Raw genomic sequence first — 23,566 nt, 5'->3', positions numbered from 1 at the left:
TGAAGTCTCGTCCCGTGATGGGTGGGACCCGACGGAAGGACCAGAAAACCTGAGCGACCAGCCAAGGTTCTTGTGCCTGCAGGTTCCAGGCACTGTCTGGCGGCATGTCTCAGTTTCTCCTCCTGTGCCAGCAGCTGTAAGGTTAGAAGGACGGGCGGGGCCAGAGTGCTGAGGAGGGCCAGAGCCCGTGGCTCCTACATCTGTAAGAAAACTAGTCACTCACCTCCCACGTCCAGGGTGACCCGGGGCTCGGTCGTCTTGATGGCAGAGGGAGCTGGACCAGCCGCAGGGCCCCATCCTGCCAGCTGCTCCAGCTCCGGCTCTCGGGCGGGGAAGTGAGTCCTGTCTCCCTCTCTCTGGAGAGAAGGACGGTCTCTCTTCCAGTATCCTGTTTCTTGACAGACTGCTCGTGGCCCTGGTGGAGGGCGTGTGTTCACACCGTCTTTGCTCCCATGTGCCGTCTGGCCACGCGTATAGCAGGGGACTCACTAGTTCTTCGTCTGATACCGGACTTTTCTTTTGCCCCTGGTGAGTCTGGTGCTGCCCGCAGGGGCGGCCGCCGCTGTTGGCTCCTGTACCTTATGCTGAGGTTCAGCCCTGCTGTGCTTTTCTTGCCTTAAGGCCGTGTCTCTGTTATTAAAGATTTCGGTTGCTGCCTCTAGTAGGCGCTGGATGGGAGTTTGAGGGCCTAAAGCCATTTTAGTTAATTTTCGACAGATGTCAGGTGCCGACTGGCCTATAAAACACGTGTTTAGTCCGGTCACTGCCTCAGGTGGGCCGGGGTGCGAGCGGGTGTGTCTGCGGCCACAGCGGCCCATCGTCCGTGAAGCAGAGTGGGAGTTCCAGCAGCTCCTCGTGGGACCGCCTGAGCGTGATCCAAGTTCACAGAGTTAGGAAACCCTTTTCCATTCCTTCTGTTAAACAAGCGATCATGAGGTCTCATTTTTCTCTGCCCAGACTCTCCTCCCAATAGTTCGTGTGCTCCAGCACGAGGGCCAGTGGCACCCCAGCCGGCAGAGACCCCGATCTCTCACGGCCACTCATCAGCCCACCCCTGTGCTGCCTCCCAGGCTCGTTTCTTCTCAGGGGAGCGACGGCGAGTTAAAATGATAAATACATCCTTCCAGGTGCCCCCGAATGTAATAGGTACTTCTCGAAGCCTTCAGTAGAGTGAGGAGGATTGCAGAATGTCGTCCTGAGCCAGGTCTGCCGTGGAGGATGGGATGTGGCTCCTCATTGTGCCACTTCTCCACGAGCACCTTCCCTAGGAGGACGCACCCCACCACCCGCCGGAGCTCCTGGAGGCCAGGAGTCCCGCTCCTGGTCTCTCCAGCGGGGCTGGGGGCAGAGGGGTCTTGGGGTTTGGAAGGAGGAAGGAAAGCAGCAGCACCAGTGACCTCTCTCTTCGGGCTGGCCAGCCATTTCTCCAGCATCCCGGCTTTGTCGAGCGGAATCGGCCTATTTAGACAGTCACCATCCAGACTGTAAATGGCCGGGGGGTTCTGTTAGCCGGGCTGAGGGTGACCCGCTGTACAAGAGGCCCGCAGGCCCGGACCTCGATCTAGGGTCATAAAGGCTTGGATGTATGGGACTTCAGTCCAATTACCCTTTTCCTCACAAAAGAGGTCTGAGAGATTGAGTGAAACTTAATGTCCCATGGAGGGGCCACTTCTCCGCGTCTCCTGGGGAGTACTGAGGCCATTCAGTGTTACAGAAGACAACCATTCTTTTTTCCCTCAAATCTTGCAATCCAGATTGTTTCCAGTGGGTCAGAAGGTGCCCCAAAGGAGAATCCGTGGGAGCAGAATTAGAGAATCCCATGTTCCTAGAAAAGTGAGAAGGTCCATTATCACAACCCCCCGACTCCCAGGTTCATTATCACAGTCGGGTCGGGGGGACTCCCGGGCGGCGTGCCATGCAGGATGCGTCCGACGTTCCAGGTGTCAAAAGCGACCGGAGGCATCCCTCACAGAAGACATTGCTCCTGAGCACGAGCCTGCCTTCCAGGAAGGCGTTCCTGCCGTAGATGGCCCCGGAGGGGTGCCGGCGCCCTTCCCCTCCCCCATTGCGTCCTGGGCTGCCGATGGGTGCCTGGTGAATGGACTGAAACACCATGCCGCACCGTGCCATCATCTCTCCTGCAGGTTGCATGCTGTGTTGCCTTTTTTTTTTTTTAAGATTTTATTTATTTATCAGAGAGAGAGGGAGAGAGAGCAAGCACAGACAGACAGAATGGCAGGCAGAGGGAGAAGCAGACTCCCTGCCAAGCAAGGAGCCCAATGCGGGACTCAATCCCAGGACGCTGGGATCATGACCTAAGCCGAAGGCAGCTGCTTAACCAACTGAGCCACCCAGGCGTCCCTGTTTTGCCATTTAAAAAAAAAAAAAGATTTTATTTTTTAATTTGACAGAGACAGAGATCACAAGCAGGCAGAGAGGCAGGCAGAGAGAGGTGGAAGCAGGCTCCCTGCTGAGCAGAGGGCTTAATCCCAGGACCCTGAGATCATGATCTGAGTGGAAGGCAGAGTCTCAACCAGACTGAGCCCCCCAGGCACCTCTGTCTTGCCATTTTTAACCCATGGAAAATACTAGAAAAGTTTGGCAAGGGGAAATTACCCAATTTTGTAGCTTTAAGTGATTAGTAGAGGACACTGAGAAGAAACAGTAAAGACTGAAGTCCATCACGGTCTAAGCAACATTCCAGTACACATAGTCCCTACAGCCAACTTCCCTAGGAAACGGTCCGGTTGGGTTTTAATTCAGTCGGGTACTGGTTTCGCCGGCTCCCAGTGGAGGTCCCGCTGCCAGAAGCACTAGACCAGGGATGTGGAGGGGATCACATTAGATCAGTCAAGAGGAAACCTCACGTGGACTCCTAAGGTTGGCAGCTGTACTGGTGACTCAGGTGGCTGTCCCGTGCCCAAGACAGACAGGAACGGAGAGAGGGCATCCAGTTCTGGGTCTCGTTACCATTCCGGCTGGGGTACTGACTTCCAGCCAAAAGGCAGGCATTCTCCTCCCCCTGAAGCAGCCACAGGCTAAAGAACTCCAGCCTGAGCAGTCGACATGCAAGTGTTCCAGTAAGACCGCCCTCCTTGAAGAGCCTCTGAAATGAGACTAAAGGAAGAGGAGACAAAGCACTCGCCGATTTTGCCCCGAAACTCAGAATCCGATGTAAAGACTCACAGCCCCACATTCGGGCACCGAATGATTAAGTCTTAGGACATAGATGAGGTTCGGTGGGTGAGGTTTGGAGCCGATGACCAGGAAAGAATTTTTTTGTTTTTTTTAAGATTTTATTTATTTACTTGACAGAGATCACAAGTAGGCAGAGAGGCAGGCAGAGAGAGAGGAAGGAAAGCAGGTTCCCTGCTGAGCAGAGAGCCCGACACAGGGCTCGATCCCAGGACCCTGGGGTCATGACCTGAGCTGAAGGCAGAGGCTTTAACCCACTGAGCCACCCAGGCGCCCCGCAGGAAAGAATTCTTGAGACGTCTTTGGTGCAGAATGGTGGTTTATTAAAACACGGGGACAGGACCTGTGGGCAGGAAGAGCTGCTGCCCCGGGGCTGTGAGGGGTGGACCCTTATGTCGCGGCCAGTGTAACGAATCGACCGGGGTAACCGTGGGGGCTAAGAGGATGATGAAAAAAAGTTAAGAGACAAAGTGATGGGGGCAGGAGGGACACTGAAGAGGCTGTCCAACAGCGCCAAGTTTATTCCACGTCTCACAAGCATTTATAAGGCAAACCAGAATAGGAGGAGCATTACATCGGTACCTAGTCAGATGACCCCAAGTTCCTATAACAAGTTTACATGAACTACAAGCAAACCTCATGAGCCCAGGCAGTTTCGGCTAAAGCCATTAGCAAGACAGTCAGACAGGGAGTGGGTCATGGGAGTGGATCATGGGAGGTACAGAACAACGAGGATTAACTAAGAACTCAGGACTCTGGCCACATTGTTCCCTACTGCCGGGATAGTGTGTGGGAAGTCACGTAGGCGAGGCACGACACATAGCACAGACCCTTTCTCAGTGCACTCCACTTTCCCATCCTTAACCTCGTCAAGGTGTCCGGACTTTGAAGGAGACACAAGTCAGGGCCTGGTTTGGTCCTCGACTCCAGCCGTGCCCTGGCCTCCAACATATCCCCCTTCTTTTTTAAATAAAGCAAGCATATGAATTTGCGCCTGAGTATGTAGTCGTTGTCCTATACGAAACAAAGAAACTCCCCATCCTATAATCAGTATAGCCAAGACAATGAATATAATAAAAATCCAGAAGGAATATTTCATATTTCCAGGATTAAACCCGTCAGTCCATCCAAAATCTGATACTATGGTAGCAGGATTTTGTACATCTATTGTGACTGTCCTATATTAGCAATTTCCTTTTGCAGCTCTGCAAGATTCAGACTTACATTACTATGAAACCATATTCCTTGCAAATGATGTTTAACAGCATCCCAAGAATAATTCAAGGCTTTCAAAGGAGTGACACAAGTATGTTGAAATTCTCCATGACATACTAAAGACCTTTGAGTTCTTAACACCGGTAATTGTCCCCACCAAAATTCTACTGCTTCTTCCAATCCTTCCAACCGGCTTAAAATTTTTTGGTCTATATGCTCCTGAGTAGCCAAAGCATGAAAGAAAGCTAAAGAATTCATATGTGTAGCAGTTTGTACAGATTGCGAAAGAGCCATTGTAGAGACAGTAGCTGTAGCAATTAAATACAGTTATCCCAGCAATAAGTAACCCTATGAAACACTTCACTCTTTTCACCTGTGCTTGCAGTCCTACTGCTAGCTGATACCCATAATTGGCATATACCAGGGATCCTCTATGTCCACCAGGAGAAGTACATATGGAGGTTGCATTACTAAAAATATAATGGGGCGTCCTTTTAAAACAGAGGAAGAAATAGGTACATAATTAGTTAATACACATTCATTACACTCTATGTTATACGTGAGGTATTCTCCTTTTGGCCCCTTAAACACCGAAGATGAAATTGTACCAGGGCCCAAAATTAACAAATCGGGCGGGGAACACAAGCTCTACCCAGAGTGTTGTCTCCTACTCTGTGTGTAGTGGGGCCCAAGGCAGCTACCAGCTTCCACAGCTCAGGATGAATCATTTCTTCTGTAGCAAAGAGTCCTGCTGGAAGTGTGTTATGAAAACGCAGACGACCTTTTTGAGAGTCTCTGGAAAGATGAACAAAGGATTTTTCAGTCTGAACTCTAGATGCCTTAGACCAGTCAGTAATAGCGAATCCAGGAACGCCTGGTGGAGACATAGTCTGCGGCACTTCTTGCACACATTCCTTCCAAATGGGGCTTGGAACAGAAAAATTAAGACTCCCGGGACAAGGTAAATACCCCTGGGGGCGCATACCTAACTCTCTAAAAGTAGGGTTTTCCTCTCCAACAATCTCATAAATATTCCATTCCTCCATATGCCTGACAATGGCCCCCATTTGTGGAATTACTTTAAGAGAGCACTATATGGAGGGCTTGTTCAATCATCATACAGTCATTCATTAAAATTTGCTCATGAGAGGGAGCTTGAAAACAAATAGGGACTTGTGCCAAAATTCCAGACCAATTCATACAATGTTTGGCATGCTCCATTCCCTCTGTGGCAATACCTCCACAATGTTCTGGCATATTAGTATGAATTCGGGGCGTGGGATCATCCCAAGTAATCGGATGCACCGATGGAGGGTCAGGTAAGTTAAGCCCAGGAATGAGTGGCTTGAACCTCAGGCATATTAACTAAAGTCAATAAAGCCTATAAGACAGCCAGAATGGCCTCATTGGGCCGGGCCTGTTTAAGCAGGTTCATGGTTTAAATTATAAGATCTCATCTGCCCCACTCGAGAGAGGGGTAGGCGTCTCCTTTGCCTTCGCCTTCTCTGACTCCTTTGATCCGGAGCCATCATTGCTATTTTCTGGCATAGCGGCAAGAAGTCGGCACCAGCTTTCTGGGAGCCGTTGTGGGGTGTCCTCATCCTGTGGAAAAATACAAACCAACCTCCTCTGCGGAGGACATGGTCAGGACCCTTCCATACTCCAGTCAAGGGATCTTTCCACCGGGCATATGGAAGTGGAGAAAAATCAGGATGTCAGAAGCGCTCAGCCGCTGTCCGACTGGTATCGTCGACATTCAAAATATTTTAAAATATAAAATTAAATGCGTATGTGGGGAATATTTCACTTTTCCTGTAGTATCTCCCTCTCTTGATTTAAGATAGGATTTAAGGGTACTATTTGTGCATTCAGTGGCTTGACCCTGAGAATTATATGGGATGTCTGTAGAGTGTGCTATTTCGAAAATAGCACAAAAAAGGTTTGAAAAGCTTGAGATGTATAGGCAGTCCCATTATCTATCTTTATTGCTTTTTTGGTGCCCAAAGTTGCAAATGCTGAAAGCAAATGATTTTGAACATCAGTAAAGCATTCCCAACAGTGTGCTGTAGCATGTAAAAATCCAGAAAAGGTATCAATAGAAACATGGAGATACTTAAGTCTTCCAAAAGGGGTTAAAATAGTTACACCCATTTGCCACAAATGATTAGGCATTAAGCCTCGAGGACTCACAGCGTAAGTTGGCTGGGGAAGATGAGTAAGGCAAGTGGAGCAGCTCTTAACTATTTGTCGAGCTTCTTCTCTAGTTACCCGAAATTGTTTACGTAAAGCTGCTGTGTTTTGATGAAAACGAGCATGACTTTGAGCGGCTCGCTCAAACTTCGTGGTTAACACCAATTGTATATGAGTTAACGCATCTGCAATAGCATTACCCTCAGTTAAAGGTCCAGGTAAATTAGTATGTGCTGGAATATGAGTGATATAAATAGGATTAGCTCTTTTTTGCAACAGACATTGAGTACTTGTAAAGAGATGAAAAAGTTCCTTATCTTTAGTAAGAATATAAGCAGTTGGTAACAACAGAACAGCATGTGCTACGTAGTGACTATCACTGTATAAGTTACATGGTTCAGGAAATTTCTCCAGGGCTAAATGTACTACTTCAATTCAGCTCTCTGTACAGACTTAGTGGCATAAAATGCTCGAAAAGGGGCGCCTGGGTGGCTCAGTGGGTTAAAGCCTCTGCCTTCGGCTCAGGTCATGATCCCGGGATTCTGGGATGGAGCCCCGCATCGGGCTCTCTGCTCTGCGGGGAGCCTGCTTCCCTTCCTCTCTCTCTCTGCCTGCCTCTCTGCCTACTTATGATCTCTGTCTGTCAAATAAATAAATAAATAAAAATAATAAATAAAAATAAAATGCTCGAAAAGACTCATGACCCGAATGAGAAGATTTATAAATGCCAATATATCCTCTTTTATCAGCATCTATAAAAACATTAATAGCAGAAGCAAGGGGACTTGTCTGAATGGGATCATTTACTACAATAGAAACGGTAGAAAAGAAATGTAATAATTTATCTGCCGGTAAATGATATTGAGGTTGTCCTGGGTAATTCCAAAGAGCTATCTGCCAGTCAAGGTTAAATTTGAATAAAGTCTGCACACAATCAATAGTTAACATTGGTAAAGTAAAAAAATCAGGTTCTTTACCAGTGACATGAACAATTCGCTGGCGACCCCTAGTAATTGAGTTAACAATTCTACCTGTCCGGTAATAATATGCAATTGATGTAAGGCTAAATGAATCCATTCCAAAGGTCCCTGATTTTGCCATATCACTGCCAAGGGTAATTTTGATGGCATTAACAATATCAGATATATCGGTATGGTAGGATCATACTGACAAAGTTGCACTTGTGACAATTTATCATTGACTAATTGCAATGCTGTCTTAACGCTCTCAGTTAAGGTTTGAGGGGAGGAAGGAGAACTGTCTCCCTTTAGAATATCAAATAAAGGCTTCATATCATCAGCTGTTAAATGCAGAAAAGGCCTAATCCAGTTAGTATCTCCCAATAATTTTTGAAAATCATTTAAGTACATAAAGATTGTGAGATTGTGGTTTTGTTTTTTTTTTTTAAGATTTTATTTATTTATTTGACAGACAGATCAGAAGTAGGCAGAGACACAGGCAGGAGGCAGAGAGGAGGAAGCAGGCCCCCTGCCGAGCAGAGAGCCGGAAGTGGGGCTCGATCCCAGGACCCTGAGATCACAACCCAAGCCGAAGGCAGAGGATTAACCCACTGAGCCACCCAGGCACCCCTAAAGATTGTGTTCTTAAAGAAATCTTTTGAGGGCGAATTCTTTTATTCCCAATGATGTAACCTAAATATGCAAACGGTTCCATCTTCTGTACCTTTTCAGGAGCTATCGCTTAGCAGGCTCCTTATGGTTAGTATTAGGAATAGTAAAAGTGAACCGTTCACAATCCTGAGGGGCTAGAGGAATAGTAAAAAAGCAATCTTTCAGATCTAATATTATCAATGTGTATAGAAGAGGAATAGCTGACGGTGTAGGCAAACCAGGCTGAAGGGCTCCCATAGGTTTCATGGTAGCATTCACAGCTCTCAGATCCTGTAACAATCTCCAGTTTCCTAACTTCTTTATCACAAATATAGGAGTATTCCAAGGGCTACAGGACTCCTTTAAATGACCCAAAAGCAGCTGCTCTGCTATCAGAGTGGCCGCTGCTGCCAGCTTTTCTGAAGATAAAGGCCACTGATCCACCCATACAGGGCATTAGATTTCCACTCAATAGGCAGAGCATGGGGGAGTTCAGTGGCCCTGAAGAAAACCCGACTCCGCTTCTGAAGGTTGCGATTGTAAATGAAGCAGATGGGGATTTCCCTGGGAGTCTTCTCTTAAGTCCTTACTTGAAATATATCCCATTTTTTCCATAAGGGCCATTGCAACTGAATGTTGCTTAGATCTGGGGTAGGAGCTGTTGTTAAAGAAACACTCGTATCTGTTAAGACGTCACGTCCCCATAAATTAAGATGGATTTGTAGCACAAATGGTTGGAATACTCCTTGATGACCTTCAGCAGTGGACCAATTTTAAAAAATTAGCACTTAGGAGCATAGGCTTGTCCTACACCTCTCATAGAAGTATCTGAATCTACAAGAGGCCAGTTTTTAGGCCAATGCTGGGAGGTAATTACTGAAACATGTGCTCCAGTGTCCACCAATCATGAAAAGGCTCAACCCTGAATGAGTAAGGTCAAATAAGGTTTGTCCACAGAAATTAAATGAAACCAACAAACATCAGTAGAGCCAAACCTTCTGGTTCCTCGCTTGCCCTTTACCACTGGATTATTGGTTTCCAGCATAATAATTAATTAATTGGGCAATAGGAATCTGAGGTTGCAGCAAAAGTACTCCTTCTCTTAAAGTGGCCATAATTTTTTATTTCTCCTGTATAATCGTCATCTGTTACCCCAGGATGGACAGTTAATCCTTTCATAGTCCCAACTAGATCTCCCTTTTGACTTTCCTTTAGGGTGGTTACCCAAATGTAATGGCAAGGTTTATCCTTGGTTTAACAGTACTGGAGGGGCGCCTGGGTGCTCAGTGGGTTAAGCCTCTGCCTTCGGCTAGGGTCATGATCTCGGGGTCCTCGGATTGAGTCCCATATCCCCATATCAGGCTCTCTGCTCAGCGGGGAGCCTGCTCTCCTCCCTCTCTCTGCCCTCTGCCTGCCTCTCGGCCTACTTGTGATCTCTGTCAAATAAATAAATAAAATCTTAAAAAAAAAACAACAGTACTGGGTAAGTTAGCATATCAAGGAAAAGCCTTAAGTCAAAGAGGCCTCATTTACAACTCTGGGCCGGCAAAGAGAAAAACCATTTACATTTTCTTAACAGCAGATCAGTTAATTTAAGAAAACTTTGCCCTTTTCAACAGAGAAAATGGCCTTTCTATACCGATGTATTTCCTCTTTTCTTCCTAAGACTGAGTTTTTTGGGTGTCCCTCCCATCGTAAATGATGTCTCAGACAAAAGGAGGGGGATCTTTCAGATGCTGTCCTGCTTGCGTCCCTTGCGGAACTTAGGAGCGTCTTAGCTAAGGTCTGTCCGTATAAACCCCCGGACCAGGCTACTCGGTGGAGTCGATGACCATTATGCTGTATGACGCCCTGCGAGACTCAGGGTGCAGCCCACTCAGACTCCGTAGCCGAAGTGGTGGAGCCATACAGACACATTCACACAGTCAGGCACTCTTCAGATTCTAACAGGTTGGACCCCCTCCCCTTAGGGTATCCCTGGCTAATGGGAGGTGATCAGTCTCCCCTTCCATTCTTTATGAATGGGTCTAGCTCAGACAGTGGCCCCGGGGCTATTACAACAAAATTCAGTTAAGCACAAAAGATGTTTACCAACAGATTTCAACATAGATTTTAACAAATAACACGAGCTTATTTGACTTTAAGTAAAAAACTCTTTTAAGTTTCACATTTACTACTGTTAACTCAAAAGACGTTTATCCTGATTAACCCAACAAACTTAACTTAGTTAAAATATTTACTTTCCACCTGGTACCACTCCGTTTCGAATGTTTACCTGAGAATGTTTACCTGAGACACGGTGGGAAGATCTGGAGTGGTGGGTGTTAGGTTCAGGGGGCACTCTTCTTGTTTCTCAACAGTGAAGAACAGAACAAAGTGCCACCAGAAGGCAGAGAAAAGGTTCCCAGTTCTAGAGCTCACCAGCTCCAAGAGAGGAGTGTATGCTATGCTTTCCCGCCAGGAGGGGGGAGGGGTTAAGCAGTCCAAGTCGGGCCAGAGAAGAAAGGGAAACTTCCCCGAAACAAAGAGTGTTTCGGCAGCTGCTTGGGAATATTCCTTACGGTCTCCGTCTGGAATTAGACTAACCCCAGTTGGCTCCGGTTATAGCCATTGACACGGGAAATGAGTAAAGGAGAAGCCCCCACATCTATTAGGAGAAACAAAGAGAAATAAAGTCAGAGTCCCCTTTGCTAGGGATGGTCCAGCAACTAACTCAGGAGAAATACCTGCACCAAGATGTTCATACTCATTCTCCAATTCCTCTATGGCCAAATTACAAAGAGAATCACAAGAAGCTATAGAGGTTAATTCTACAGAATGTTGCGGATCTAAAGTCTCTCGAATATCTTCCCAAACTTTCATAGTTCCTTCAAGGCAAGAAATGGTCCTCTAACTTTCATCTGATTTTTCATCTCTTGCCCTACTTTCTGCCAAATTTGCAAGTTTACCATTCCTCCTTTAGGGAACCAAGGACAAAGATCAGACTCCACACCAAAAAATTGCTGCAAAACCTTCTTTGAATACCTAGACCCCTTCTGATTTTAAGAGAGCCTGCAATACCGTCACAAAAAGATCCTCTTGTCGCACAGGATGAGACTGCCCCGTATTATTTTACTCCTGCCTTAACCCGTCGGCCCAGGCTCCTCTTATTGAAATCCGTACACTTACTTGTACCCACGCGCTCCCATGAAATGTCCCACAGTCCCTGTTTGGGTGCCACTTGTCGCGGCCAGCGCGACGAATCGACCAGGGTAACCGTGGGGGCTTAGAGGATGATGAAAAAAAGTTAAGAGACAAAGTGATGGGGGCAGGAGGGACACTGAAGAGGCTGTCCAACAGCGCCAAGTTTATTCCACGTCTCACAAGCATTTATAAGGCAAACCAGAATAGGAGGAGCATTACATCGGTACCTAGTCAGATGACCCCAAGTTCCTATAACAAGTTTACATGAACTACAAGCAAACCTCATGAGCCCAGGTAGTTTCGGCTAAAGCCATTAGCAAGACAGTCAGACAGGGAGTGGGTCATGGGAGTGGATCATGGGAGGTACAGAACAACGAGGATTAACTAAGAACTCAGGACTCTGGCCACATTGTTCCCTACTGCCGGGATAGTGTGTGGGAAGTCACGTAGGCGAGGCACGACACATAGCACAGACCCTTTCTCAGTGCACTCCACTTTCCCATCCTTAACCTCGTCAAGGTGTCCGGACTTTGAAGGAGACACAAGTCAGGGCCTGGTTTGGTCCTCGACTCCAGCCGTGCCCTGGCCTCCAACATCCTTATATGCTTGCAAGTTGGGAGTGGGTCAGGGATGGCGTAAGGCTCTGAGGAGTTTTGGAAGCAAGGTTTCCAGGACCTCGAGGGGCTGGCTGTTGTTGGGGAAAAAGGTTTTTCATCCCTGGTAATAAAACCTGTGTCCGGAGACCCTTCAGATGTGTGTCAGTGGGCCCTATGCTCGGGGGGTGACTGCCAATGCGGATCTTTGGAGGGTTTAGAGATAGTTTCCAAAGGAATTGGTAAAGCAGACTTCAGGATCCTAGTTGGGGGTAGGGGTCGGTCAGGCTAGGATTGCCCTTTGCCCTTAGCAGAGCCTTAAGGGGGAGGCGGTTAAGTCCCTAGAGGAATGTCATGCTGCCTGCTTCTAGGGCCTGTCAGTGGGTAGGAAATTCAGTAATTTTTCTTCTACTTCTGTTTCCCACATCACATAGTTTGGCTATTGTGGACATCTCTGCTATAAACATTCTGGTGCACGTGCCCCTTCGGGTCACTACGTTTATATCTTTAGGGTAAATATCCAGTAGTGCGATTGCTAGGTCGTAGGGCAGCTCTGTTTTCAACTTTTTGAGGAAGCTCCGTGCTGTTTTACAGAGTGGCCGCACCAGCTTGCGTTCCCCACAACAGGGTAGGAGGGTTCCCCTTTCTCCGCATCCTCTCCAGCACCTGTTGTTACCTGACTTGCTAATTTTAGCCATTCTGACTGGTGTGTGGTGGTATCTCATTGTGGGTTTGATTTGTATTTCCCTGATGCCGAGTGATATGGAGCACTTTTTCATGTGTCTGTGGGCCATCTGGATGTCTTCTTTGCAGAAATGTCTGTTCGTGGTTTGGGCCATTTCTTGATTGGATTATTTGTTCTTTGGGTGTTGAGTTTGGTAAGTTCTTTATAGATTTTGGATACCAGCCCTTTATCTGATATGTCATTTGCAGATATTTTCTCCCATTCTGTCAGTCGTCTTTTGGTTTTGTTGACTGTTTCCTTTGCTGTGCAAAAGCTTTTGATCCTGATGAAGTCCAAGTAGTTCATTTTTGCCCTTGCTTCCCTTGCCTTTGGCGATGTTTCTGGGAAGACGTTGCTGTGGCTGAGGTCCAAGAGGTTGCTGCCTGTGTTCTCCTCGAGGATTTGGATGGATTCCTGTCTCACGCTGAGGTCCTTCATCCATTTTGAGTCTATTGTTTGTGTGTGGTGTAAGGACATGGTCCAGTTTTGTTCTTCTGTATGTGGCTGTCCCGTTTTCCCAACACTATTTGTTGAAGAGACTTTTTTCCACTGGACATCCTTTCCTGCTTTGTTGAAGATTAGTTGACCATAGAGTTGAGGGTCCATTTCAGGGCGCTCTATCCTGTTCCATTGATCTGTGTGTCTGTTTTTGTGCCAGTACCATACTGTCTTGATGATGATAGCTTTGTAATAGAGCTTGAGGGCTGGAAGTGTGATGCCGCTAACTTTGGCTTTCTTTTGCAACATTCAATATTTGGGGTCTTTTCTGGTTCCATATATGTTTTAGGATTATTTGTTCCGTATCTTTGAAAAACATTGATGGTGTTTTGATAGGGATTGTGTTAAATGTGTAGATTGGTTTAGGTAGCATAGATATCTTCATAATATTTGTCCTTCCAATCCATGAGCATGGAATGTTTTTCCATTTCTTTGTGTGTCTTCCTCAATTTCTTTCATGAGTACTTTATAGTTTTCTATTTTTAAGAAGATTTTATTTTTATTTATTTGACAGACAGAGATCACAAGTAGGCAGAGAGGCAGGCAGAGAGAGCAGAGGAAGCAGGGTCCCTGCTGAGCAGAGAGCCTGATGCCAGGCTTGATCTCAGGACCCTGCGATCATGACCTAAGCTGAAGGCAGAGGCTTAACCCACTGAGCCACTCAGGAGCTCCTCACTCTTTGCCTCTTTGGTTAGGCTTATTCCTAGGTATCTTATGGTTTGGGGTACAACTGTAAATGGGATCAACTCCTTAATTTCTCTTTCTTCTGTCTTGCTGTTGGTATATAGAAGTGCAACTGACTTCTGTGCATTGATTTTATATCCTGACACTTTACTGAATTCCTATACAAGTTCTAGCAGATTTGGAGTGCAGTCTTTTGGGTTTTCCACATACAGTATCATACCATCTGCAAAGAGTGAGAGTTTGACTCTTGCTTTGCTAATTTGGATGCCTTTCATTTCTTTTTGTTGTCTGATTGCTGAGGCTGGGACTTCTACTAGTGTTGAACAGCAGTGGTGATAATGGACATCCCTGCCATGTTCTTGACCTTAGAGGAAAAAGCTGTCAGTTTTTCCCCATTGAGAATGATATTGCTGTGGGTTTTTCATAGATGGCTGTGATGATATTGAGGTATGTACCCTCCATCTCTACACTGTGAAGAATTTTGATCAGGAAGGGATGCTGTACTTTGTCACATGCTTTTTCAGCACCTATTGAGAGTATCATGTGGTTCTTGTTCTTTCTTTTATAAATGTGTTGTATCACATTGATCGATTTGCAGATGTTGAACCAGCCTTGCAGCCCTGGAATAAATCCCACTTGGTCGTGGTGAATTATCCTTTTAATGTCCTGTTGGATCCTATTGGCTAGTATTTTGGTGAGAATTTTCGCATCTGTGTTCGTCAAGGATATTGATCTGTAATTCTCTTTTTGATGGGGTCTTTGTCTGGTTTGGGGATCAGGGTAATTCTGGACTCATAAAATGAGTTTTGAAGTTTCCTTCCATTTCTGTTTTTTGGAACAGTTTCAGAACAGATATTCATTATCCTTTAAATGTTTGGTAGAATTCCCCTGGGAAGCCGTCTGGCCCTGGGCTCTTGTTTGTTGGGAGGTTTTTGATGACTGCTTCAATCTCCTTACTGGTTATGGGTCTGTTCAGGTTTTCTATTTCTTCCTGGTTTAGTTGTGGTAGTTTATAGTCTCTAGGAATGCATCTATTTCTTCTAGATTGTCAGGTTTGCTGGTGTATGATTGCTCACAATATGTTCTTTTTATTTATTTATTTATTTATTTTTAATTTATTTGACAGAGATCACAAGTAGGCAGAGAGGCAGGCAGAGAGAGAGGAAGGAAAGCAGGTTCCCTGCTGAGCAGAGAGCCCGATGCAGGGCTCGATCCCAGGACCCTGGGATCATGACCTGAGCCGAAGGCAGAGGCTTTAATCCACTGAGCCACCCAGGTGCCCCCATCATAAATATTTTTAACATCTGTTTTCCCCAACTGAAAAAACAGAGTGGACAGCATAAACATGGTATAGTAGATTACATTCAGGACTTGGGGAAAATGACCAGCTAAGCACTCCCTGCTCATCAGGGAGTCTGCTTCTCCCTCTCCCTCTGCTCACCCCACATTTGCGTTTTCTTGCAAATAAATAAAATATTTTTTAAAATTACCCAGCAAAAATATAAAGGCTTTCAAAACAGCTGTAAAGGTTGAATTTTAAATTATTCTGTGATTTTTAAACGGGCCTCATGGGTTTGCAGTGTACCGGAGGTCAAGCTGTTTTTCTGCAGAGCCTGAGACATGTAGGGCGCACAGAAGTTACGTCTCCGGCTGCTTCCACCTCATGGGAATGTTCCTTCAGAAAGCAAAACTAATCTTCGCTGGCCTGATTTATGAGGTTTTTAGTGTGGTTGTTTACAAAGATGTAAAAAGAAGGACCGAGAACACTGCCGGGTTCTCGGGTGGCGCTCTGCTGCTGGGGGCGCAGGGCTCTGTGGGACGCCCGCCCGGGCTGGGTGCGTCCTGGCTGCTTCAGAAGATCTGGAGACAGTTTCTTCAGGACTGTCCCCGTTTCCAGAATATTTATTCTCAGACCAAGCGCCGACATGACCGCACAGGCGCGCTCTCTGCAGGTGTTGGGAGGACACGGCCCGGAGCCTTGCGGGGGGTGGGGGAGAGGCCCCGGCGCTACCCCTCTTCTGTTCTCGGCGGGGCGGCCGCGGCCGCACTGCTCTCCTTCTCTCGGAGGCTCGCGTCTGGAATAATCCGTTGCAGACTGAAGGGTTCAGGTGTGTGACGACGCGCACGTGTGACAGTGGCACTGGGTGGTTGTGTGGCTCACACAGTTTCCTACAGAATATTTGGTGGCTTAGTTTTGTGGACCGAAGACAGACGTTCCCCCGTCTCCCACTCCTCCCGCCGACGTGTGCGTCCCTCAGTGCGAACCGCGGGCTTCCCGCTCGGGAGTCTGAGGCTGGCTCTAGGGAAGGCAGGCAGGGGTTCTGTCAGGGCTCCGGCTGACCTGAACTGACCCCGAGCCACCCAGTGAGTGGTGCGGGGAATGCAGCCTCAGGTAAACCTCATCTGTTTATTAAGCTTCACTACTTTTTTAAAAAATTTTTTTATTTATTATTTATTTGACAGAGACACAGCGGGAAAGGGAGCACAAACAGGGGGAGTGGGAGAGGGAGAAGCAGCTTCCAGCTGAGCAGGGAGCCCGATGCAGGGCTCGATCCCAGGACCCCGGGATCATGACCTGAGCCAAAGGCAGACGCCCAACGACTGAGTCACCCAGGCGCCCCTAAGCTTCACTTTTTAAAAGCCTTTAGTATTTCTTCCAAAACAAACCCTTTCACGTGAAAATCTTGGGTTTTATGAAAATAACGTAGTGTGAGGATTTTCTCTAAGAGAATGATTGAGGTCAAAACTCGAAAGGTCGGAGACCTGGGAGAGGGCCAGTGGCTCTCGGACCGCCTGTCGTTTAAAACATCAAGGGGAACTGAGCACGATCGTAGCAGCTGCGTGACGCAGGCTCTGGTCTCTCGCCGAACTCGGAGAAACCATCTGGAGCACATGAGGCACAGACCAGAGTTGAGGACCATTCTGTGAGGAAATTTCCCTCCGTTCAGTGACACGGGATTTCCTCCAGCAACTAAATCAGAATTTTAAAAGGGAAAGTAAGTTAATCAAGGATTCAAAAGAGCCAAAGGCAGTGACACGGGCTCAGGCATCCAGGCCAAGCACGGGGCACTCGGGACTGGTCATGGTGGGTGGCGGGTCCCACGGGACTCCTGCGGATTTCCGTTTCCCAGAACGTGAGCTTCAACCCTGGTCTTCAGAATGCAAGACCGAGAGTGACCAGCTGTTTGCCCTGACCGCACTAGGCCCAGGGCTCTGATGTCCTCGGGGAGCAGGGGGAGAACCACCACTAGCGTGGGGCGGGGACACCCCCGTGCGGGCATCTGTCTCTGTCTCTTCCGGCGGGGAGCAGTGGGGACATGTCGGAGACCTCAGTGTCCTCCAGGCAAGACCGTGCACAGTTAGCCAACAGCCGTCGCCCAGACGCAATGAAACCGCTCGTTTTGTATTTGCCACACCCAGCGTCAGGACCCTGAAACCAGGAGTCGCGTGCTTCTCCAACTGAACCAGCGAGGGGCCCCCTGGTTTCACTTCTGACCCCAGAGCTGAGGTGTTCGAGAAGGAGCTACCACCTTGCTCTCAAGCCCAGGCGGGTTTCTCAGAAGCCTCCTGCCCGCTCCACCGGCTCTAGCCCACCACAGCTCTGCAGCAGAAAACGAGGCTTTTCTCCTCCAGTCTGATTGCAGCGTTTCTGTGACGTCGCTTGCCTGCTTTGTGCTGCGTAGCGACAGCTGGGCCGAGAAGCGGACCGAGACCTCTCCGCTGGCGCAGGGAGGGAGCACGGGGGCTGCCAGCGGGCCGGGAGGTCTGCACACACAGCCTGCGCGGGACACGACGGCCACGCGCCCCTGTCTGGTTCTTCCCACTCAGTTCTGTCAAGGATGTGTGTCCTCGTGCGTCCTCATGCTCACGGAGTGGAAGGGCTGATCCTGCCCCACCGGCAGCGCATTTTCTCGCAGGGACGCTGTCCGCGCCGGGCCCAGGGCTGCTGTCCTTCCCTTGGGCCACCTGCAGAGGGAGATGCGATGCTGGGGGCTCTTCCCTGGGGCCTGCTGCCCTGTTGCCCCGACATCCCAGCTGCTGGGTCACCCCCCAGCATCCCTGTCACCGGGGCCCATGACCCTGGGTGGGCTCGTCTAGGCCCAGGCCCCGCGGTGGGGCCACATGCATTGCAGAGTGCCCTGCAGGAGGGGCGGCCGCCTCCAACACAGCAAAGACTTCTGTGCTGCCTTTTTAATAATAATTTGAGGTTGTTTATTTTTTAAAAGATTTTATTTATTGGGGCACCTGGGTGGCTCAGTGGGTTAAAGCCTCTGCCTTCGGCTCAGGTCATGATCCCAGGGTCCTGGGATCGAGCCCTTCCTCCCTCTCTCTGCCTGCCTCTCTGCCTACTTGTGATCTCTGTCAAATAAATAAATCAAATCTTTAAAAAAAAAAAAGATTTTGGGGCGCCTGGGTGGCTCAGTGGATTAGGCCGCTGCCTTCGGCTCAGGTCATGATCTCAGGGTCCTGGGATCGAGTCCCACATCGGGCTCTCTGCTCAGCAGGGAGCCTGCTTCCTCCTCTCTCTCTCTGCCTGCCTCTCCGACTGCTTGTGATTTCTCTCTGTCAAATAAATAAATAAAATCTTTAAAAAAAAAAAAAAAAAAAAAAAAAAAGATTTTATTTATGATCTCTGTCAAATAAATAAATCAAATCTTTAAAAAAAAAAAAAGATTTTATTTATTTATTTGACAGATCACAAGTAGGCAGAAAGGCAGACAGAGAAGCGGGGGACGTAGGCTCCCCGCTGAGCAGAGAGTCCGGTGCGGGGCTCGATCCCAGAACCCTGGGATCATGACCTGAGCCGAAGGCAGCAGCTTAACCCACTGAGCCACCCAGGTGCCCCGAGGTTGTGTTTTTTAAAGACTGTATTTATTTGTCAGAGAGAGAGGGCGAGAGCGAGGGCACAAGCAGGGGGAGCAGCAGAGGGGAAGCAGCTCCGGTAGAGGAGGGAGCCTGACGCGGCACTCGATCCAGGACTCCGGGATCATGACCTGAGCCGAAGGCAGTTGCTTCAGTGACCGAGCCACCCTGGCGCCCCTCTTGGCTTCTTCCTACACAGATGAGGATGTCCACGCTCTCACAGCCATGACTATGAACTCGTGAAGCGTGTGCTCTCAGCTCAGCGAGAGGGACCTCCCGTGAGGTCACGCTCCCCACCGCACATAGCTGGGCTCCGCTGATTCGAGCTGTGTACTCACAGTCGTGTGTTAACTCGGGCCACGCGGCCGCACTCGTGCGGTTCTCACGGGACACCGTGGGCAGGTGCGCACAGACCGCCCAACCCGCCAGCAAGAGGCCCGTCTGTGGGTCCTCTGTGAGCTGGGGGGGAAAGCAGATCAAGAACGTGCTGGTGGCTGCAGCGTCTGTGCGACCGCAGAGCACCGGCCCGGCGTGCTCCTCCAGATCCCGACCCCGGCCTGCGGTCCTCCCGTGCAGTGCGAGCGAGCACGGCCATCCCAACACGGGGCCGTGGCTCCCCGGGGGAGGTCTGGAGCTGCTTCAGAGAACCCTCTCCTCAGTCCTTGGCGCATTTCCAGCGAGGCTGCCGGTTCAGCTCTGTGTGTCCTGGCAGTGTGCACTGCACCTGTCTCCTTGCTGCCCATGGGTGTCTCTCTCACTGTGGACGCGCCCCTGAGGCACGTGAGTCCTAAAATCCCAAGGCCGGCTCTTAAGTGTCGTTCCTCAGAGTTCGTCTGGGGTTAGAGCCCACGGAGTCACTGGGGACACCGCTGTCGTAAGGCTTCCCCTCTGCTTTTCTGCTAAGCTTTAGGCTTAGCCTCAAACCCATCCAGAGTTCCGCAGTACATGGTCTAAAGGAAGGTTCCGTGTCATCCTGCGTCCGCTCTCCTCTCCCGGCACCGCTTACTGAGAAGACGGCCCTTTCCCCACTGCGTGAGTCTGACGTCAGGGCGTGGGGACGGACGTCCGGGACTGTGGGCTCCCAGCTGTCCCTGCCTGTGTCCCAGTGCCCTGAGGTGTTTCTCCGCGGACCCGCAGCACAGTTGGGAACCAGGGATTGAGTTTTTCCATTTCATTCTTTTACTGTAAGATAGTTCTGGCTTTTTGGGGTCCTTTAGATTCCATTTTATGATGGGTTTTCCCATTTCTGCAAAGAAACATTACTGAATTTGGTACAGGTTGAATCACATCATTTTGGGCATTTGTCATATTTTAGGATTGAGGTTTGCTTCCTGCAAACACAGACTTCTATTCGTGCGTCTCTGGTCGCGTCCGTGGGGTCCGCGGTCTGCGTCCTCCACCTTCCCGGTGCTCTGCCAAGCGGAACTGTGTGACGTGCTCCCTGGATGGTTAGTGGAGGGAAACACTCCGGCGTCCGCAGTGTTGTGTCCTGCGACATCGTGAACGGGCTTGGGGACTCCGTCGTGGCCACGTCACTGCATTTCTTCTTTTCCAGTTTGGATGCCTTTTCTTTCTCTGGTGCCCGACTGCTCCGGTGCAAACGGGCATGCGGGGCTGGAGCGGGCAGGACTGCACGGAGCTAAGAGGCAGCGCAGGGGTCTCGTGCCGTGTGTCTCCGGCAGGACACGCGCTGTGGGGTCCGCCTAGGTGGCCTCTGTTGTGGTGCCGCCTTCCTGCTCTTCCATGCTTGCGGCTGCTGTGTTGTCCCCGCGCTACCCCGGCGGCTGGAGGTGCGGGCACCCCTGCTGTGGACGAGCCCCTGGGATGGAGCGTGGCCCCCCGGCCTGCTGTCGGAGGACATCGGCGGTGTTTTCGGCGAGGGCTCTCCACACTCGTGCTCATCATAGATTTCCGTGACTTTGGTGTTGCAGTGATCCTGGCCCTGGAGGCTCTGGGGACGTGTGGGGAGGACAGAGCGGCCGTGTCTCCAGGATTGTGTGCATGTCACATGGGTTGGCTGCTGGGTCGGCTGCCAGTGGGCGCTTCTCCTGGCATCTCATGTCTGCAGACCTGGCCGTGTCCCCTCCATCCCGCCCGACTGGAGGAGCCGCGGCAGTGGGCTGGCAGTCCGGCTGAAAGCCGTGAAGTCTGCTGGGCTCTTTGAAGAACCAGTGTCGCGTTTGCCGGCTTCTCTCCGGCCTCTGCCCCGTCTGTCTCTCCTGTCACTAGTGTGCGTCTGGCGAGCCCCTGGTCTAGTTTATGATGCCGTGAAGATGCGGGCTCTGCTTGTGGCCCGAGTCGGAGCTGCACCCGTGAGCGCTGGAGGCCTGTGGTCCAGGCTTTGTGTCAGGGCTTTCCGATTTCCCTTGGGACTTCTCCTGTGGGCTGCGGTGGAGGCGGCTTTCCAGAGCTCTTTGAGCTCCATCTGCCCGGGGCCGTGGCTGGGGCATCCGCATCTCCGACGATTCCCGCACGGGGCCTTCCTCACAGCCAGTGTGGCCCTCGGGACGCATGGGAGAGCACGGCCTACCCGGAATGGCCCGGCGGCTTCTCTGTTCCTCGTTGCTCTGTTGACATTTTCTTCCAGGCGACAGGCTCGATGTCACTCCTCTTCCACGTGTGCCTCTCCCTCGTCTGTCTTCTCTGGAAACTGTAGGGATTTTTTTTTTTTTTTAAGATTTTATTTATTTACTTGACAGAGATCACAAGTAGGCAGAGAGGCGGGCAGAGAGAGAGGAGGAAGCAGGCTCCCTGCTGAGCAGAGAGCCCGATGCGGGACTCGATCCCAGGATCCTGAGATCATGACCTGAGCCGAAGGCAGAGGCTTAACCCCCTGAGCCACCCCGGCGCCCCCAGAAACCGTAGGGATTAAGGACCTCGGACAGCATTAAGTTCTGAGTTTTCCTTTATGCCCTACACTACTCGGGTTGGCTCCGCCCTCCCCCAGCCTGGGCACTGGCCCTGCAGGCGACCCCATTGGACACGGGGTGCCCCCAGCAGAGGCCGGTGCCGATGTGTCTGGGACCCTGTCGGCTGTGCATTCGCGCGTCCCGGAGAGGCGCACAGACCTCGATCCATCTGAGGGGCGCCCCGGGCCGTTGTCACTCCGTCCCCATCAGGGAGGGCTGTTCCAGACGCACCACCACCGCCTTCCACGGGGCTGTGCGGTTGGGGTCAGACCCTTGCCCGCCCGTGCTGCGGGCTTCACGGCTTCTCTCCGGCTGTGCCCGGGGCTCACCGCGGCCATGTGCTGGTGCTCCGTGCACTCACCGGCCCATCCTGCAAACCCCTTACCGGCCTCTGGCTCCAGCGTGTCTCTCCAGGCGCCTTCCTCTAGTGTCGGTCTTTGTCCTCCCGTTCTTGGAGCTTATTTAGGACTGTTTGGAAGTCTCCTAAGTCCAGCGTCTGGCTGCTCCCGGGAGGGTTCTGTCCCTCTTCCCTTGGGTGTGGCCATGCTGTCTTGGCGTGTCCCGTGTGAATCGGGACACCCGGGCGAGCGCTGGGTGCAGAACTGGGTCCGTGCTTGGTCATCGGCCCTTTCTGTGCTCCAGAGCCTCCAGCAAGGCCGGGTCCCCTGGCTTCTGGCTCTTTGTCCAGCACCCACGCTCCCATTCCCAGGGCCACTCATCCCGTGGACGCGCCCGCCCGCCCAACGCCGCACTCAGCCGGTCTGCTCTCTTCCAGGGCCCGCGCACCTCTCCAGGCTTTCCGGCAAGTGCTTCAGCCTGCTGGAGTCCACGTGAGTGAGCTGGGTGCCGGCGGGGGCGGCTGCAGGGACCCCCCTGACGCGCCTGTGCCCCCAGGTACAAGTACGAGTTCTGCCCATTCCACAACGTGACGCAGCACGAGCAGACCTTCCGCTGGAACGCCTACAGCGGGATCCTGGGGTGAGCAGGGGGTCCCGGGCCCCGGGCTGGCGTCCCCCCACTCCCGCCCTGCCTCACGCACTCCGTTCGCCCTCAGCATCTGGCACGAGTGGGAAATCGTCAACAGCACCTTCCGGGCCATGTGGATGCGCGACGGTGACTCGTGCCGCACCCGGAGCCGGCAGAGCAAGGTGGGATCGTGGGGAAGGGTCCGAGGGCGTGGGTACTGGCCCCCCCCCAGCCTACCTACCAGCTATCCCCGCAGGTGGAGCTTACCTGTGGAAAAAGCCACCGCCTGGCCCATGTGTCCGAGCCGAGCACTTGCGTCTACGCACTGACGTTTGAGACGCCTCTGGTCTGCCACCCACACTCATTGTTAGGTAGGACCCCCCAGCCGGCCGGGCAGCGTGGAGGGGGTGGGTAGGAGCGCGGCTCAGCCGGCTTCTGTTGGACCCTAGTGTACCCTGCGCTTCCCCCGGCCCTGCAGCAGCGGTGGGACCAGGCGGAGCAGGACCTGGCTGACGAGCTCATCACAGTACAGGTGAGGTGTGGGGTGGGCACCCCCTCCCCTGGGCACAGTGCAGCCTGGAGCTGACTCTTCCCTCCTCCCCCCGTCCCCAGGGCTACAGCAAGGTGCTCCGGGCACTTTTTGAGGACGCCGGCTACCTACGGCCTCTAGAAGAAGGAGAGTCAGCGCAGGAAGGAGCGGTCAAGGACCCAGTGTTCCAGACCTTAGAGAGCTGCAGTGAGGTAGGGAAAGGGCAGGGCGGCCAGCCCCAAGATGGCCCCCAGCACTGCTCCGCACCCCTGCCCTCGGGGCTTATCTGTCGCAGGCGCACAGAGAGCTGGTGAAGGAGCTGCGGAGACTGCAGAGTGTGCTGACGCAGCACGGCATCCCCTACGCCAGGCCCGCGGGTGAGTCATGCCCCTTGCGGGGCCCTGGCC

At 51.0% G+C, this 23,566-nt stretch overlaps 2 protein-coding genes across 9 annotated transcripts in view; one reads left to right on the top strand and one right to left on the bottom strand.

The window, feature by feature from the left end:
• The window catches only part of GNPTG (N-acetylglucosamine-1-phosphate transferase subunit gamma), a 36,473-nt gene that overhangs the window by 12,478 nt on the left and 429 nt on the right, over positions 1-23,566 (top strand). The window contains exons 4-10 of the mRNA XM_004750810.3: positions 22,440-22,494; positions 22,559-22,642; positions 22,719-22,812; positions 22,887-23,001; positions 23,080-23,162; positions 23,243-23,371; positions 23,455-23,536. Coding sequence (XP_004750867.2) covers positions 22,440-22,494; positions 22,559-22,642; positions 22,719-22,812; positions 22,887-23,001; positions 23,080-23,162; positions 23,243-23,371; positions 23,455-23,536 — 642 coding nt within the window. The remainder of the gene's footprint in view (positions 1-22,439; positions 22,495-22,558; positions 22,643-22,718; positions 22,813-22,886; positions 23,002-23,079; positions 23,163-23,242; positions 23,372-23,454; positions 23,537-23,566) is intronic.
• The window catches only part of UNKL (unk like zinc finger), a 41,823-nt gene continuing 34,699 nt past the window's right edge, over positions 16,443-23,566 (bottom strand). For 4 of the 8 annotated variants that reach the window (XM_045072229.1, XM_045072233.1, XM_045072234.1 and 1 more), the window contains one exon: positions 16,445-17,858. In XM_045072229.1, the coding sequence (XP_044928164.1) occupies positions 17,478-17,858 (381 nt within the window). In that variant the 3' untranslated portion in view covers positions 16,445-17,477. Of the gene's footprint in view, positions 17,859-23,566 lie in introns of all 8 variants that reach the window. The other 4 variants (XM_045072228.1, XM_045072235.1, XM_045072231.1 and 1 more) reach the window with 3 other exon arrangements.

This window comes from Mustela putorius, unplaced genomic scaffold, assembly GCF_011764305.1.
Source record: "Mustela putorius furo isolate JIRA1106 unplaced genomic scaffold, ASM1176430v1.1 tig00004007_pilon_pilon_pilon, whole genome shotgun sequence".
Taxonomy (NCBI): domain Eukaryota; kingdom Metazoa; phylum Chordata; class Mammalia; order Carnivora; family Mustelidae; genus Mustela; species Mustela putorius.
The sequence above is the reverse complement of the archived record's forward strand: the minus strand, read 5'-3'. Positions and strand labels throughout refer to the sequence as shown.